The 17035-nt window shown below is 38.1% G+C and overlaps 1 protein-coding gene across 2 annotated transcripts in view; it reads left to right on the forward strand.

The window, feature by feature from the left end:
* Positions 1-1711, forward strand: part of WDR25 (WD repeat domain 25) — a 56887-nt gene extending 55176 nt beyond the window's left edge. For both annotated transcript variants that reach the window (XM_042869683.1, XM_042869687.1), the window contains exons 6-7: positions 257-397; positions 779-1711. In XM_042869683.1, the coding sequence (XP_042725617.1) occupies positions 257-397; positions 779-1000 (363 nt within the window). In that variant the 3' untranslated portion in view covers positions 1001-1711. The remainder of the gene's footprint in view (positions 1-256; positions 398-778) is intronic.
* Positions 1712-17035: the final 15324 nt, after the last annotated feature.

Genomic DNA, 17035 nt, shown 5'->3' on the forward strand with positions numbered 1-17035 from the left:
TCAGTAACTTTGTGTACTATCCTTTGGAGGTTCTGCTGTTTAATTATGCTACTCCAAAGGAAGGTGGGATTTTGATCATTTTCTAGGAAATTGGGGTAGATATTTGATTTAATATTTGACTTTGTATAAGACTTTTTGTGGATTGTAATAAGTTTCTTTATGGGGATGACTTTATGGTCTTTCAAATTTGTCAAAAAAAAAACAACCTAGTTCATTTGAACAAATGCCTTATTTCATGCTTAATAATTATTTTCAGGAGCGTTACACTTGTCCAAGTCTGGCTCTGCACCCAAGAGAGTCTACATTTGTTGCTCAGACAAATGGGAACTATATGGCATTGTTTTCCTCCCAGCGACCTTACCGAATCAACAAAAAGAAGAGATATGAAGGGCATAAGGTATTTTCTTTCACCAGAATGATATTATCCAAGTCCAGAAGTGAGACAGAGCAAAGTATCTGCATTTTAATATGTCTGCTAATAGGGCTTGTTGATAAATCAGTGATTGGTAATAATTGCCTTCCTTTGCTTTCCTATGTGCAATTTTGAATTATATACACTCTGAAGAAAACAGTTATTAAAAGGCTTTCTGGATACTTAGTAGCCTGATTAAATAAGTTTATGGTATGGATGTGCCTTAATAGAAACCTAGACAAGTCCTTAGTGCGTATTTATTTAAATATGCATTTTTTTTGTATTACATTCATTCTTCAGTGTACCACCGTTGACTTCCCTGATCAGAATCAGGAGTTACACCATTATTGATTTTTCTTTTAACAGGTGGAAGGATTTGCAGTGGGCTGTGAATTTTCTCCGGATGGAACACTTTTGGTGACAGGAAGTTCAGATGGCAAAGTGTTTTTCTACAACTACCATACTTCTAGGATTGTTCGTACTTTGTCGGCACATAGAGAAGCTTGTGTGAGTGCAGTATTTCACCCAGTATTGCCATCACTCCTTGCGACTTCTGATTGGGCTGGAGAAATCAAGATCTGGCAATAACAAGCAAAATAACTTTTCATCCATCAAAGAGCTTGGTATTTCAGAGGGAATAAACCATGATATGCAATGTGATATTTGTTGTGATGTTGTTGTAGGCAGCAGAGACTGTTATCTTTTCTTCTTGGACCACTAGACATATGCTTTCATAATGCAGTTAAGAGGATTCTGTGATTAGCTGCTGAGTAAATAAGTGTTCTCTCTCTCTCCCTCTCCCTCTCTCTTTCTCTCATTGGGCCCTGGTGACGAATTTCTGCCCTTTCTGTGCCAATATTCTGGTATTTATCTAGTCCAACCCTGGTGTGAGAATCTAGACTTGAAGAGAATTATTGCCCCTCTTATGTAGCTTTTATTTTAGCTTTCTTAAACCAGACTGTCACTGGCTTAGCTCCTTGCCCTGGTCACTCGTGCTGGTCAAGCAATGCTATATTTCCTTGTTGATATACAGTTCAAGGCAAAACAGCATCTTACATGCAAGAGAGGGAAGATCACAAGACAGATGGGACTGACTTTTCTGGAAACAGGCAGATATTACCAGCCCAACTTCCTGTAAAATGCTCTCTCAGTTTTAAGGGAAAAACTTGGAGCTAATTATGAAGTCTCTAAGTCTGTGCTCCTGGGATTCCTATGTTTAAGACTGAGTTTTGAACTGAATTTTTATAACTGTATGTTATTGAAACAAAACTATATATAAGTATAAAACTTTTTTTAATACAAGGTGTCTGTACTTCATTGTTTTACTCCTGTTAACGTTCACAAATCTGTACTCAAAATTGCCATGAAATTGATTCTGTGTGTGGGGAGTGGGATAATTAATATGCCACCTAGATTTATTGCAAATGCAATGCATTTCTCCATACCTCTTAATGTCCTTTACAGATAGAAAATTGTCTCTGTGCCATTCTGTGAAGGGGATGTTCTTTGACATTCAGATTGTAGCTGGGCCATTGTGAGGCAAATAGAGAATCTTTTCAGCCATAATACTGTATACTTGCATTTTTCACATGTAGCATCTTAAATTCTTCTAATTTGTTTTCATTGGCATGAATGGAAGGTGAGGTTTTTATTTTATATACCATTTTTAAACGTTCTGTGGAAATGGATTTTTCAGGAACAAAAATCGGAACACTCTTGAAAATGGCAGATTCTAATTAAGAAATAAGAAAAATGTACTCCATTGGTTTTGTAGTCTGTGCTCCTTTAACTTCTGGTAAGTGATAAGACTATACTGAAACCATGGTTCCAATTATCCTTGAATTTTTATATAGTTTGAAATCTGGATCAAAATATTGTGACTGTGTAGTTTTAATCATCTTAGCAACAGCTTTGATAGGTTTTAACACAGGGCATTACAGTTTAGTGATCCATATGAGGTAGTGCAAATAACTACTTATTTTTCTCAATTTCTTGCTTCCACGTTTGGCAATTCGATTTTTGACATAAGGCTGGATTTTGCATTTCTCCTGACTGTATCTCTAGCACACAAGCCGGCTGGACCTTTCAACAAATAGCCTGCTCTGTGATTTGAGGGGTTACTCTTAATTAAACCTGTGGTGCTGGTGTTTATGTGATTCTAATAGAGCATATTCCTGAATATCAGAAGGAGGTCAGGTGAAAACAAAGCAGCTGCCTGTATTTGGGCTGGCTGAATCACAGCTGTGTGGCATTGCCTAAGAGAGTGGCTCTGTTTCTTTTCCTCCAGGTATTTTAGTTCTAAAGGTGCTCCTACCGCTTTAGAACTTGGGGGTGCCTGATGTGTCAGTACAAAGGATGAGCAGCACTGCAGTAGTGCAATACATCCTATTAATCCCTACAAGAGCTTATCTTGGGCTGTTACATGTTTAAATACAGCGTGGAGATATGCTTCTGAAATAAATGTGAACTCTTGGTGCCTTCTTGAGGAATGCTATATATCTGAAAGAGCTCTCAGTGCCTTCAGCTGAGACCACCTGTGAATGGAGTGGAAGATCTTGAGACAGCAATCTTGGGGGATCATTGACATACTGCACAGAAAAGTAATTCGCTCTTGTAATTCTACCCATGTTGTTGCCTGAATTTAACTTATGTCCTGAGGCATGATTCTGGTGTCTGGCGTTTATCCTTTCTGAAACGATCTTGCAAGTATAATTTTTAAACCATTTATTAGGGAAAGAGGAAAAAAAAAAAAAAAAGACGAATTTTGATTAAAGACAGTGGAGGAAAATAAAATAAATTTATACTGTATAATATTAGAGAATATTAAATTTGGAATTGCATTTGTATTTTATTTCAAAGATGGCTGGAGTTTTAATTACTTGCGAGATTCAGCCAGCAGTTTTACAAAGGAATGAAATTATGTTCACAGCATTATCTTGTTAAAATCTCTTTCTAATATAAAACTGATTAAGACAGAGAGTGAAATTTAATAATTTGAAATATTATAGCATAGTGGTGTCAATTAAGTTTTCATTATGATTCAAAGACAAATTCTTCCTTGTAATCTTATGTAATGAACTGTAATCAAAAAATATCCACATTTCTCTATCATTCTGCAATTACCAAATACTGTTTGGGCTGCAAACAAGGATCATTATGGTCAGATGAAGCTTTTAGAATGGAATGAATTGTTGGTTAATTAATTTTATTCATAAAATTGTAATCTAGAAATGTTTGAATCTTGTTTTAGGAGCAATTTTTCTAGCTTTGTAAGGAGCTTTCTAGGGTGTTGTGTGTTAGAGCCAAGCTAGAGATCTTCACCATTTTGAAATGGTCTTAGGCTTTGCAGATAAACAGGCTGAGTTCGTTTTAATCTATTTTGTACTGTACCAAAAAGTAACAATACCAATTTCTAACATGTTATTATTTGCTACTGAAGCATTATTAATTTGGGGTATTAGATGATGCAAGCTATTCAACTGCATCTTTATCTCAAAAACCTGCTAATTAGCAGACAGCTATTAGAATTATTGTGTTCACCCAGATGAAATACTGTTGGTGAGTCACGATATACTTCAACTAATGGCTTAATGAGGAAGTTAAGGTACGGCATGACAATGAGATGAGTCTTTCTGTACATTTGGGCTCTTTCTGACAAATTTAAAGTAATAAGACTAAATTAAGAGCTGTAATACTATGTCAGAACAGAGAAAAATAAGGTTAAAAAAAAAAGTGGGATCTCAAATTTTCCACAATTCTGATGTATGTGGTTTTGAATTGCAGTCAACTGAAAATATTTGTCATGCGTTGGCTAGTCTTCAGTTTGAGCAACCCTAGCTCCTCCAGGCACTTCCTTTCATTGTTGCCATTTAATTCTCAGCTTTTCTTCCTTTTTTTTAAGCACCTTATTTTGAATAAGTATACAGTAGCCTATATTCTTATACTCTGCTCATCTTCAAAAAAAAACTCGTTTTGCGGTGCTTTCATTCCTGCTATCCTTAGAAGGGTGGCCAGAAATCAGAGAAGACTCTACTCAATTCATACCTTTGTTTTCCAGTTCTCAGAAAATCACAGAATCACAGAATGACTTTGTCTGGGAAGAACATAGAAGTGCACTCAGTTCCAACCCCTGACATGGGATGATTGCCGCTCACCAGATCACAGCCCACGGCCCCATCCAACCTGGCCTTGAGCACTTCCAGGGGTGGGGCCAATTCTCCAAGTCATTCTTCCTGTTGTTAAGTAGGGGTTATAGCTTTGCTTTCCTCGGGCTCAAATATGCAGGAAAACTGTGCCTTCATTTCATTATCCACTTCTTGCAGCGTGCCGCCCTCCTTGATAGCATAGCCCAACTAAAATGGATGCTAGCTCATTCCTCAGGAAGTTTTCAAGGACAGTAGTGGCAGAAATTGGATCAACTCTTAAGACCCATCCATCCTTTGTATTCATTTTTCTCATCTGCTGTAGCTTTCACTCTTTTGTTCACACACGTCTCCGAGTCTAGAGGGCTTTTCTTTTGCCAGTCGTTCATATTGCCTATACCCAGAGCCTAGAAAACAGCCACGTTAGTAAGCGAAAGAAATTAATCCTTTTGCTTTTGCCCTTCACAAAGCAGAGTTTGCCTTCAGGTGAGGGTCCTCCATGCATTTGCAACACTATTTGCTTTTATAATGACTAACATTCACACGAGCAGCCTGCTGCTTTCCACTCCGTGCTCCCTAGCACCACCCAGTGCTTTAAGAAGATTTCTTCTGCAGATTCTCCCTGCTCTTGCCCTCTTTTCTATCTCTTTCAATCTCCGATTGCTATTTTATGCTCTTGCAGATTTTTTTTTCTATTACAGTTTTACCTACAAGGTGTGTCATCTTAGTTTTTTACAAGTGCACTTTTTGGAGAAAGAAAAACAGAAAGATATACCCCCATCATTGCCACTTGTACTGCTTTGGCTCATAGAGTGCTCAAACTGTGCTTCTTTTGAATGAAACTGAGAGAATGGGTTCCAAGAGCATATTTAATAACTCTCAACTGCTGGGGTGAGACTAGAAGTAGTTCCAACTATCCCCCACAAATCCCAAGAAGCGTGTAGCTGAGATGCTGCGTTTTCAGAAGTTATGAGGCACTTATTGCTGTTGGGCCATAGCACTTTCTAATATAAATACTTTAGATAGTAGTTCCAGAATCTTTTGAAACAAAACCCAACCATAATTTGAGAAATGTTTGCTCTCCAGTGGTAGTACATCTTTAAGGTAAAACCAGGTGACCATGACTCAAAACTGATGGATTCTGCAACAAGTGTGAGTGATTCTGATTTAGGACAGAGTGCCATAGTCGAGTCCATACTGGGAATAATATGTTTGTAGATGAGAATATTGCTCCCTTCTCTGGCTTTAGATAGAAGTTCAAAGGCACTGGGCTTCTTTGCCTTCGCCTGCCAGTCCCTGGATGTCCTGCTCCGCAGGCTAACTTAGAGGTCTGCCAAATAATGTGTTCATTTTTATGTTTTACAAATTATAATGCTTCACCCAAATATACTCACTGCTGTATTTTCTCATTTTTTGTGTAATTGCCTCTTAAAATCAATCTAAAAATTCTCGAAGTAGTTCTTTGGAGAAGGTTGATGTTCACCGTGGTTGAAAGTGCCTGAAGTGACAGTCCAGACAGCTTCAGGTTAGATATATTTGTCTCCAGTTCTCATCAGGCTGTAAAGCTCAGGTAATGCTTCTACTTCTGAGTAGGATTTCTACCAGTGAATTGTTTGAAGTCCGTCCTTAGAAAAGTAATTTGTGTAATGTGTGTGTAATCATACTGTCCCTGGTGCAGACCTTGTAGCATCAAAAAGTCAATTTTTGTGTGTTCAGGTTGCTACTACTCTTCTGAAAACAAGCAGTGAAAAATCGCTTTGCAATATCATTTGGATTTATTTTCACCTATGAACTATGTTGTTTTTCACGTTTCACTGCATAACCACCTCCTTTGTTACCTTTCTCTTTTGTGATATAAGTAAATTGCAGAGCCAGTCTACTTCAAAAGGCATGAGGAATGATCCAACTTGGATATTAGGTAAAAAATTTCATGCCTTATATCAGAAATGGGTTATTTTGATTCTTTCCCTTTCCTCAGTTTGTTAATCTTTCCTGTTCACAAAGATAATTTCTTAGAAGTAAAGATAAAAGGTCTGGTAGTCCCATCCAGCTAATTTGCAATTTGGATGGTTAAGTTGCTAATCTTTGCTATTTGTTTCAATGTATGCAATTACTTGAAAGGCAGTAACCATTTCAAATCATGTACTGCTGTGAGTACAAAAAATGAAGGTACTCTTTATGCCATTAATCTGAAGCGTGCATTCTGTGAACTTCAGGTATGACAGAGATTAATTTTTTTTCTTGCTACAGCCTCAAATCTGTAATATATTTTGACAAGGTTTGAATCTGGGGAAAAAAAAACTGAAGAGAAAGTCTAATCTTAATCATATTCCATACCCCTAAACTCATCCACAGATATTTACTTAAAAAAAAAAGAAAAAAAAGAAAAAAAAAATCATCCTTTTAATTTCCTGATTTAACAGGATTGTATGAGAGAATTTTTAGGTTTTTTTTTTTTTTTTTCTTTTTTTTCCTCCTCGAATATAAATACCAGTGAGGGAAAAAGACACAGGGTTCCTACTGCAGTATGAAAGGAAAGGCGATCTCTGTGCCGATCACTAGTACTGATCTCAAGCTCTGTTCACTTTTGATTCTTTCTCCCTTTTGGACATCTCAGAAACGAAATGTCAGTCAAGTGAATCACATCCTAATGTAAAAAGAGATGAATCACTGCAAATGCTCTGTAGGATGCATGGTATGCACAGATTTGAAAATATATAGAAATATATATATATATATATATTTTAATCTGATACCATTTGTATTCCACTGATTGTTTGAAAAGGTTAACATTGAGTCCCCTAAATCCTATAAACTGACTCAATTCTGCAACGCTTTTACATAGTGCTCAAATAGAGCTTGTGCCTTGATTTCAGAGATGCACTCCTGGAGCAGGAGGAACAGGCAACAGCATACAGTGAGAACAACAGTCTGAAAGCTTTCGAAGAGTAATAGGAGATCAAAGGGAAAAGAAGAATGCTTGGAGAATGGGTGATATTATCAGGTGAAATGTAGTGTAAGAGAAAAGGGAGACGACAAGAGAGTTTGGCACTAGTCAAAGCATAATTTTCCTTTGGCCCACACTGCACCTACATACAATGTAAATTTGTCATAGGTTTGGGGCTTTTTCTTCAGGACAGCTCTGCAGCTGTTTAGTTTTCAGAAGGTAAACTGTCACTGCTACTGCAGTCTAGTCTTGGCTGCTTCAGTGTCAAATGAATTGCTGAATGCGCTCAAAGCTGCGTGCTGCCATGGGTAATTGGCATTTTGAGGGCTTTATGGGGAAGGGAACAGAGGCATGCATTGTATCATTATTAAAAGCAATGCTCCTGGGATTCAAGCTTCTAATGTAATTTACAATTGTACCTCTCTACTTCAGAGTTCAATTTTTAATAATCTATTTTCTTAATGATATATAGAATACTTTCCTTGTTTATTGAACATACCAGCTGAAGTACCACATTAATTATGTATCCTCAGGGATTTTTGCTGTTTGGTGCATTCTGAATGCCCTTCAGAGAAAGCAAAGTATAGGATTGAGAAGCCTGACAAGGTCTCTCTGAGGGAATCAGCAGTTTCTCCTCTTACTTCTAGAATTGCTTACATTAAGGTGCACATTCTCTTTGGTTCAAATTGATTAAATGTCAGTAGAACAACTGCAGATATGTTCTTTTTAACAAGATTAAAACACGACTCAATGTAATTCTTGGCCTAATTGCTTGCATTTTGACCAGTTCTTATGGAACTTTAGCACAAAATTTCTGTCATCAGGTTTACATGTGCTCATGGAAATACTCAACAGGCAAAGTATCCTTCTGAACTGGTATTCCACCTAATGAAAAATCCTGCTTTCTTGTGCCTGTATGGATGTTTTTTTGGTTGTTTTGGACCTTGGTACCGGGGAGAGCTGTAAGACAATGGTACAAATAACGGGTGGCAGCAGGGTGACTTTGTTTTCACTACCATCCCCTTTTCAGTATTCTTTAAAGGATGTTGAAAAATTGCCTCAGGAACTGCAGTCTCAAAGTCTCCAGAATGTTAACCTTTGTGATATATTTTAAAATGCTTTTTACTGAGGTGTCTGTCAAGGGAGACCTTTGAGAGAAATGATATGGTGCACCAAAACCCGATAATAGTGTCTTTATTCAAGCTAGAAGGCTTTTCTCAACACAGCTATTCACCAAATTCCTTTACTTTAATAGATTCCCATTAGCTTTGCATTAGTTATTTCTGAACCTGAGATCTTCATTGAAGGTAGGAACTGTATGAGACAATGTAAAACAATTTCATAAGAGAACTTGTCAGAGGAAAAATTTGGCAGTAATTTCAGCAAATTATGGCAAAAATATCAATGGTCTCTTCAAATATTTTCTAGGGTGCTGTTATTTTTCTTTATAACATAAGGGCTCATCATTTGCTACTGAAATTAATAGCTCTGTTTTTATTTTTAGTACTCATAATTAGACATTAATTTGCTCTCTAAATGCTTACGTTTCAAATTCCGCAATCATTCCCCTTTGAGCAAGTACTACTCTAAATCTCCCTGAGAAAAATTCAAGGCAATTAAATACATTTGAAGTGTTACTACATTATCTGGGAGATTTATTTTTACGTTCATATGGGGCTCAGTCCAATCCATGCTGATGTTGCTGTCAGTTGGAGACGACTCAAGAGAAATTACAATAAAGGCTTCCACATAACGTTGTGGTACAGGCCCAACAGTTATATAGATCTTTTCTTTTTGCTTTTAAATATGACTTCTCCCACTTATCCCAAGAATTGTTTTAAATGTCTTTTTTTTTTTTTTTTTGTTATTGTTAGTTTGTTATTATTTTTTTTTGTCTGTTTCTAATTATTCTCTGCTTGTCAGTCTGTGATGGCTCCTAAGAAAAAGTAGTGTCATGTTATCGTATGTATGTAGAGCACTCCTACCATTCCACTAAGACCTCTGATGTTGAACAACTTCAGCCGTCGTTTCTTCTGGCCCCTAGAAACATGCTGAACAGCAGCTGTGTCTGGGGAGTTACTATGTTTGTATCAACAGAAGAGGCATCATTTGTCTGTTTTGAGTGCCAATTGTCATCAGACAAATAATAGCATGATTTGTGAAAAAAGGCATATATGAAACAATTTTTTTTGCTCTTCCTCCAGGTGTAATTCTGAGTTTACCAGAAACTAGTCTTCAGAACAGCCTTTTTGTTCAGGCAGCTATTTACAATCATCTTCCAGTGTTATGACGTGTTCAACCGGTGAGAGGATAAAGCCTGTTTTCTTCAATATCCCTTTGACCCTTTGATAAATCTAGGATGTTCGTGGTAGCCTGAGGTTTTCTTGTTGTAACACGCTAAAGGTAAAAATCTTGTACTATTTTTTATTACACTTGTCATAGTGTAATATGAAGTTTTATTTGTAGAGGGCCACTTCAGAGGAGAAGGCATCAGGGTGAGAAGTGCAAAAAGCATTTGCCATTTCACTCTCCAATTTCTTAAGAGAGCCCCAGATGTGGGATTTCATGTCAGGTCCCTTGAGCTTGAGGGCTGTGTGTCAGAGGGATGTTCTCTGTGAGCAGAATTAGCTCTGTCTGAGCAATGCATTGTCCCTGGTTCTTTGCCATCTGCAGAGCCCTGCAGAGATAAGGGGGAACTAGATGGGGCTGGAAGATGCAACAGCAATGAGTTTTTCTCCAGAAGAGCTGATGTTTTTGGGTGCTGGGCATCCACTTGCATTCTCCTGCAGGTAAAGACTGCTGCAGGGGAGGCAGCTTCTAGCCAGCAGGTGAAAGATATTCATAATTAAAAGTCTCTCTGCTGTATTTGTATGGGAGTTCTCAAGCTGTACTCTGGAAATTTATCCTACAGGGCTTTGGAGGATTTGACAGTGGATGGTTTTAAAGGATGTGCAAATCCCTGGGTTAAACATTTAACACATGCTCACGTGCACTTGCAGAGCTCAGTCTTGGTGGCAGTGGTAATCCCCACTGGTAATGCAGTGTGAGGGCCCCAAGGTGAGTACAGTCTGTGAGGTATTTACTAGCAGCATCTCTTTAGGGAGGCTGAGAGGCTGATCTTGGCACATCCAAGCCTGTGACAAAACTGTCCTTTATCAAAAATGCTGGGGAACAGGAAAATGCATTGTTTGAGGAAGGACAGCAAGCTGCTGTGGACTTCTGTCTTTTAGTAATATTTTCAGGATAGGATTTGTACTTGTCAGTGCAATACATAAAAAATTTAGAGCAAACAGGTTGCCTGGCACCCTTATTATGAAGAGAAAAATAATCGGTAGACTCCAGGAGGCCAAAAATGTATCTCTAGCTTTTTATAATGCAGCTGATCTATTTCTCAGGTTTCACATCAAATTCTCTTGCTAGGGGGCTGAGACTCATCTGGATTATTAATATGAAGTTTCTAATAGTAAGAGAATTGTCATAATGAGTAATAACACATGTAAGTTAGCATGCATTATGGTAGAAAATATCTTCCTCGTAATCAGGATGTAGATATACATGCAAAGATAAATGATCAGCCCAGCAAAAATCTCTGCTAGTTTTCTAGGCAAACAATGTATTACAGCAGTCAAATGGAAATTCATTTGTTAAATAGAATTCAGAGCAGGTTGCTGTAGCTTCTGGAGGCTTATGCTGACAAGAATCAAGATGGGTAGTTCATCTTCAGTTTGTATTCTTATTTGTCTAAGTTCCTGAATAATTCTAATGTGATTCAGATGTGTAAAGCAATTAAATGTGATGCTCCACAGTCAGTGCGGTCTGTGAATCACCAGTAGGTTTAAAGTGAGCCTCAAAGCCTTTATAAGATTTGGTGTGTGAGATGTCCCTAGGATGGCTAGAGGCATGAAATGAATGTACTATAAATAAACTATGCCAAAACTTTCACTAGTGCACAGAGAGGAGAAGAAATGCTGATGAATGTCAAAATGATAACATTTGAATGCAGTGGGAAAGTCCTGCCTTACTGTTGTAGGGCTGGAGCAGAGGAAAATTGATTAACTCATCCAGCACAAGAGAGAAAGAGAGAAAGGTGATTCTGACAGCACCATTAATTAGGAAGAATGTAGAGAGGTAATTGAAGCTATGCTATGTGCCTTTTCACCTTTGTTCTATGTTTCCAAGTAGCTGCAGCCTCCATGTCCACTCTGCAAGTGTGGAGCTACAACAGAAGACTCAGCAATTTTTGCAGGGTTTCCCTATGAGCTTGTGGAGAAATTCAGAACTGAATATTTCTAGTAATTCAGATCTGATCATCTCTCCTCCTTTTGGGTCTCTATTGTCTGGACAACAGGCAGCAAGTTCAGCAGTAAATCTGACCATAGTGTACAGCCTGAGGATGTGGCTCCCCAGGTTTGGCTGCTGTTTTCTTCCTTGTCCTTTGGATGTATCTCACTGTTGTGTTGTTTGTTATTATACAGTGATTAGGATTGTATACTCCAAGATATTGAATGTAAACATCCATTTTTCTCTCTTGTGCTCCTGCTATATTTTTTTACATTTTTTCTTCAAGGAGCACTTTTTGCGATATACAAAGCTGGGCAGCTCCTTGCAGTATGAAACATCAAAACCTGCCCAGACAGCCTACAGTGACTTTAAAACTGATAATAAAAACAATTGTTGCTGTATGGAGTATAAAAGTGCTGTGTGGCAACTGAGAGCCTTAAGGGAATTATCCTAGATTTGTACAGTATAAATGCGATCAAAATGGAACAGCCAACAGCCTCAGATGTGCTACTGGGAAAGAGACTTTTCTTGTTGCTGTCTGCCAGCAGTTCTGCACTCTTGGGGCTGCCTCAAGACCCTCACAAATTGGCCATCTGCAGAACAAAGTGCTTTGCCACTGCTCTGCAATAAGTGGGGTGTCTCTGGAACGTCCTTCTCAGATGATGAGTGTTTCCTTCTGGCCTTGGTAACAGCTGCACCACTCCAACAAACTGCACAGCCCTACCTCCTTGAAGCCTCCCTCTTTTTATTTTTTTTTCTAGGACAATCCATTTTTCGTAAAGACTGTGAAGTGATACTCAGTGTTAAAAGATTCAAAGCAATCCATCAGTATTGATGTTTAGCTCCTTTGGATGGCACTAACGGAAGAAGGTACAGATGTGTCAAGGTTGTTTGTGACAGGAGAGGTGCTTTTTTTTTTTTTTAACAGATCTCTTGTGTGGATTGATAAACAAAACTTTGGCTTACCAGCAAGTATGTATAAGCTGGAGAATGCTAAGAAACATGATGCGTACAGTACAGTACCTGTAGAAACTTGAGGTGGGACCCAGCAACTCTCTAGTAATTTCTGACTCATAGAATCATTAAGGTTGGATAAGATCATTAAGATAATCTAGTTCAGTAGTATATGCTGATGCATTTGCTCCACTAACGCATTGTTTCAGTGTGTGGGAGTTTTCTAGGAGAAACAACCAGGAAGAGAAAGGGATGGCCAACGGCAATGCGTTTTCTACAGACACTGGAGAGCTGTCCAAATGCAATGCCATGCCCTCTGGCTCTGGGAGCTCTGGCTGAAAGTCTGCCATATTCACTCTTGATCTTGGCAGAGATAACGTGAACTGTCTGAACTTCGACCAATATGTGAGGTATGCATGGGCTTGGGGCAAGGTACCATAGCCTAAGGACTGGCCTATGAATACAGTATTTCAGATTTCATATCCAAAAGGATAAAAAGCTAAGGGTAAGAAAACATTTGATAAAGTGTGCAGGTAAAACAATATGCATAGCCTATGCAATTACAGTCAACAGACTATGTGTCAAGTACTGTATAACCAAATAATAAGAGACAATCCACCCTTCATAGGCTTACAATATAAAAATAATAATTTTTTCTAACTAAATAAATAAATGATACACAAGAGTTGGACAAGAACTTTTTTGGTAGGGATTGAGAATTGTGTATTTTTATGAATTTGAAGTTAGGTTGTTTGAGTGGGAGCAACGTTTTCTCTCTGAACAAAACAGAAATGTAAAGCTCAAAACAGAATTGGCTTAGAAGTGAGAGACAAGTGGAATTATGAGGAGCTCAAGCAAGAAATCATGTTTAATTGGTGCTGTCTGGAGTGCCAAAAAGTGCATTTCATCTTCATCATCAATAGGTTTTGAAAGAAAAATAAAAGACCATCTAAATCTATTTCAAATAGAATGTGTGTTCAGCTTGCTTGAAAAGTGTGACTTCACTGGATTTGCTGTGTTTCCCCATCTTGGCTTCCTGGGCTCTGAGATCTCAGTAATGAGGTGTTTACTAATGCTTTTTTCATTCAGATCTTTTCTTCTTGAGTAACAAGTGCACTTCTGTTGAACTAATTTAGTCTCTGGATTGTTTATCCGCACCAACACAAGTCAAATTGTTGTAGGCAGTCCTGGCAGTTCTAGCAAAAAAATTCCCATATCGCTATATGACACAATCTTTTCTTTAAAGGGAGAGGGGCAAAAAAACAAAAATGAGAATGAAAGAAAATAGTCTGCAACTTTTTTCTTTGGGATTTTTTCATAATATACCCTAAGGACTGTGGGAACGTCTTATATGTTGTGAATGGTAAGTTTGACAGCATTTTTTTTGATGTTCAGATTCAGTTCTGCATTTAACTTCTTGCAGTTTTAGGTCTCGTCTTCCTCACCTTCAGACTATTGTGGATTTTGAAAGCACAGCTAAGTGAACTTGAATCAGAAAACTATGTTTCAGTTCTTGTGCTAAGTACAGGGTGGAGAAATTAAACTTTCATTTGTTATTTCCCAAGTTATAACATAAATACCATAAATTAGACCAAGATCCTTACCATCATCTAATATTAAATAGCTCCTGCCTACTTGTTCCCATCTCACCAGGTCAGTGGCAAAGTAAGGTCCTCATAGTGAGGGGCCTCTTGCTGTCTGCTTGTCCAGTGCATGGCTTCCTCATTGTGCTGTGATACACAGCTGGTGCCCAGACTGAGAGGCTTTCTACTTTAGGAGCTGAATTAAGTGAGGGCTTCAGTGGGAACCTGCTGGAATTCATAACACATATGTGCTGAAAATACTTTTATTCCTCCTAATCTGGTTTAGAATGTCACATATATAGAACTGGAATGGGAAAGGATGCTGACTGGGTTTGATATTACAACTTTAATTAATCTGAGACTTGCTGCTGTTTCACTTCTAAATCACAGAGCTGTCATTGCTCAGCTTTGTATAGTAAATATTGCTGTGGCTCTGCAGCTCATGTGTGTATCTGCTCTGATTCATAAATTACAAAGGAAAAGTCTAGATGGGTGGATAAATTTAAATACGAATTCATTAGAGCTGACTTCAAAAATAAGAATTTCTCTGAAGAATCTTAGTTAGAATATTAGTGCATATATGTCTGTGCTGAGCATGCTGCTGAGAAGGTATTTAACTCCCATCAGGGATCTTTTCCAGCAATTACATTTTGTATCTATGCAGTTTTGCCCTTTTCAGATAAAGGCATTCTCTGTACTCTGGGTTGTAATAATTGTCTGCAGGAATGCTCTCTCCTCTTGGAGGCCAGAGGGACATTGTCACTCCCCACAGATGTAGGATGGGGGTCCATATGTATCCTGGAGAAGCTTGTATCTGGCAGAACATAGAGTGCACTTCTCTGCAAGGTTGGTGATGCAGAAACTCATGGAAGAGAAATCTCAGGATGCTCCAAACAGCAACTTTCCAAAGCCTGTATGGCAGTTTAAAGTTAAGCCCTTCGTGGTGATGACGGGTGCCTTAAACACCAAGCTGGTGCTCAAGCAGATCTGGTGCGATAAAATTTCAGCTGCTTGTGCAGTTAAAACTCAACATCTTTGTATTTCCAATAGTAAAGTCTGGCATGAAAATGATTAGTAGCTATCCACTAGGGACAGTACACGTACACTTAACTAGTTTGTGAAGGATTATAGGATATGGCTCATATTAGGCAAATTCTCATGGCAAATAATGGGTCTACAGATAATGAAATATCCTCTCAAGAAGGGCAAGATTGATCCTCGGTTGAAGGGCAGCCACTGCACAATTATCAAATCTTTAATTGCATGAAAAATTAAGTTATTCTTTTTAGCTTCAGCTGGACAAAAAAACTGTAACTAAGAACAGCTTTTCCAATGTAGTCATGGAAAATACAAAGAGAAAACAACAGTAGAGGAATGAGTGACATGTTATTAAGAATGATGAAATTGCTAAAGTTGTTTAATAACAATGAGACTTTTTAAAAAAGTTATGGATGAAAAACTGAGACAACAATGAATTTCTCCTGATAACATTGATATAACACCATGTAAACAGGATCATGCCAAGATTTAATCTAAGCAGATCATCCTGCCTAGCTCATGGTCACCAGGAGTTAGTGCTTATGTTGAAAACTGGTAGATCCTGGGCACATTTGAAAGTACCTTAGCCCTTTCCTAAAAATTGACTTAGAATTTTAAGGCTGAAAATTAAACTGTGATAGGTGACTGTCACAGCTATTCAAGCTACGGCAGGGGAGATTCAGGCTGGACATGAGGAAGTATTACTTTTCAGAAAGGGTGGTCAGGCACTGGAATGGACTGCCCAGGGAGGTGGTGGAGTCACCGAGCTGGGGGTGTTCAAGGAAAGGCTGGATGTTGTGTTGAGGGATGTGGTTTAGTGGGAGCTACTGGGAATAGGTGAATGGTTGGACTGGATGATCTTTTAGGTCTTTTCCAACCTTGGTGATTCTATGATTCTATGACTCACAGGTACAGAAAATTTGGTACTAAGGCACTTCAGATCTGTTGACTGTAAGAGGGATACTGGAGTCTGACAAACCTGCAATTGAAACCATATAAAGCTTGAAAACACACAAATTGAAGTGAGTATTCCTGAAAATAGTTTCTCAATCCTGCCAGGATTGAGAAGAATGAAAGAAGGAGAATAAAAACAGATTCCACACGACTCAAGTCTATCATAAGCAAACCCAATGCTCTTTAGGATCATCCAGCATGCTTCTGTGCAAGTGCTGAAAAACTACCTTAGTCACAAAAGGGAAGTATAGGAGAAATCCTTTCTTTTCAATGCACTGATTTTCAGGAAAAAAGGTTCTACTCTAGAAACATGGCCAGACTCACTCTTCATCAAAATGCAAACTTGCATTTTGGCCATGTGAAAATAAATTTTATTTTAGTGAGAAAATTTCTGTCCAACTACCTGTTGTTATTGAGAATATCAGCTCTGGGAAAAAAGATCCAGTCACTTTGATCTGCATATTTCTCTTCTTTCTTTCTTTGTTCACTGGGTTTGAATCCAATGTTTGACCCAGCTCAGTGTTCATATTAAAACACTCCAATTGTAGAAAACTGAAAAGGATGCTTCTTGAAAAGAATTTAAATGAATTAGAGATCTGAATGGAGTGTCTTCCAAAGAAAAATGACTGGACTACACCTACACAATTTAAGCAGTATTTAAGGAGAGATATCATAACGGTCTGTAAGAATTACAAGGTTGTAAATGTGAGTGGGGAAGAATAAT

This window comes from Lagopus leucura, unplaced genomic scaffold (genome assembly GCF_019238085.1).
Source record: "Lagopus leucura isolate 7727_CA_CO unplaced genomic scaffold, USGS_WTPT01 Super-Scaffold_1, whole genome shotgun sequence".
In the NCBI taxonomy this organism is placed as follows: Eukaryota; Metazoa; Chordata; class Aves; order Galliformes; family Phasianidae; genus Lagopus; species Lagopus leucura.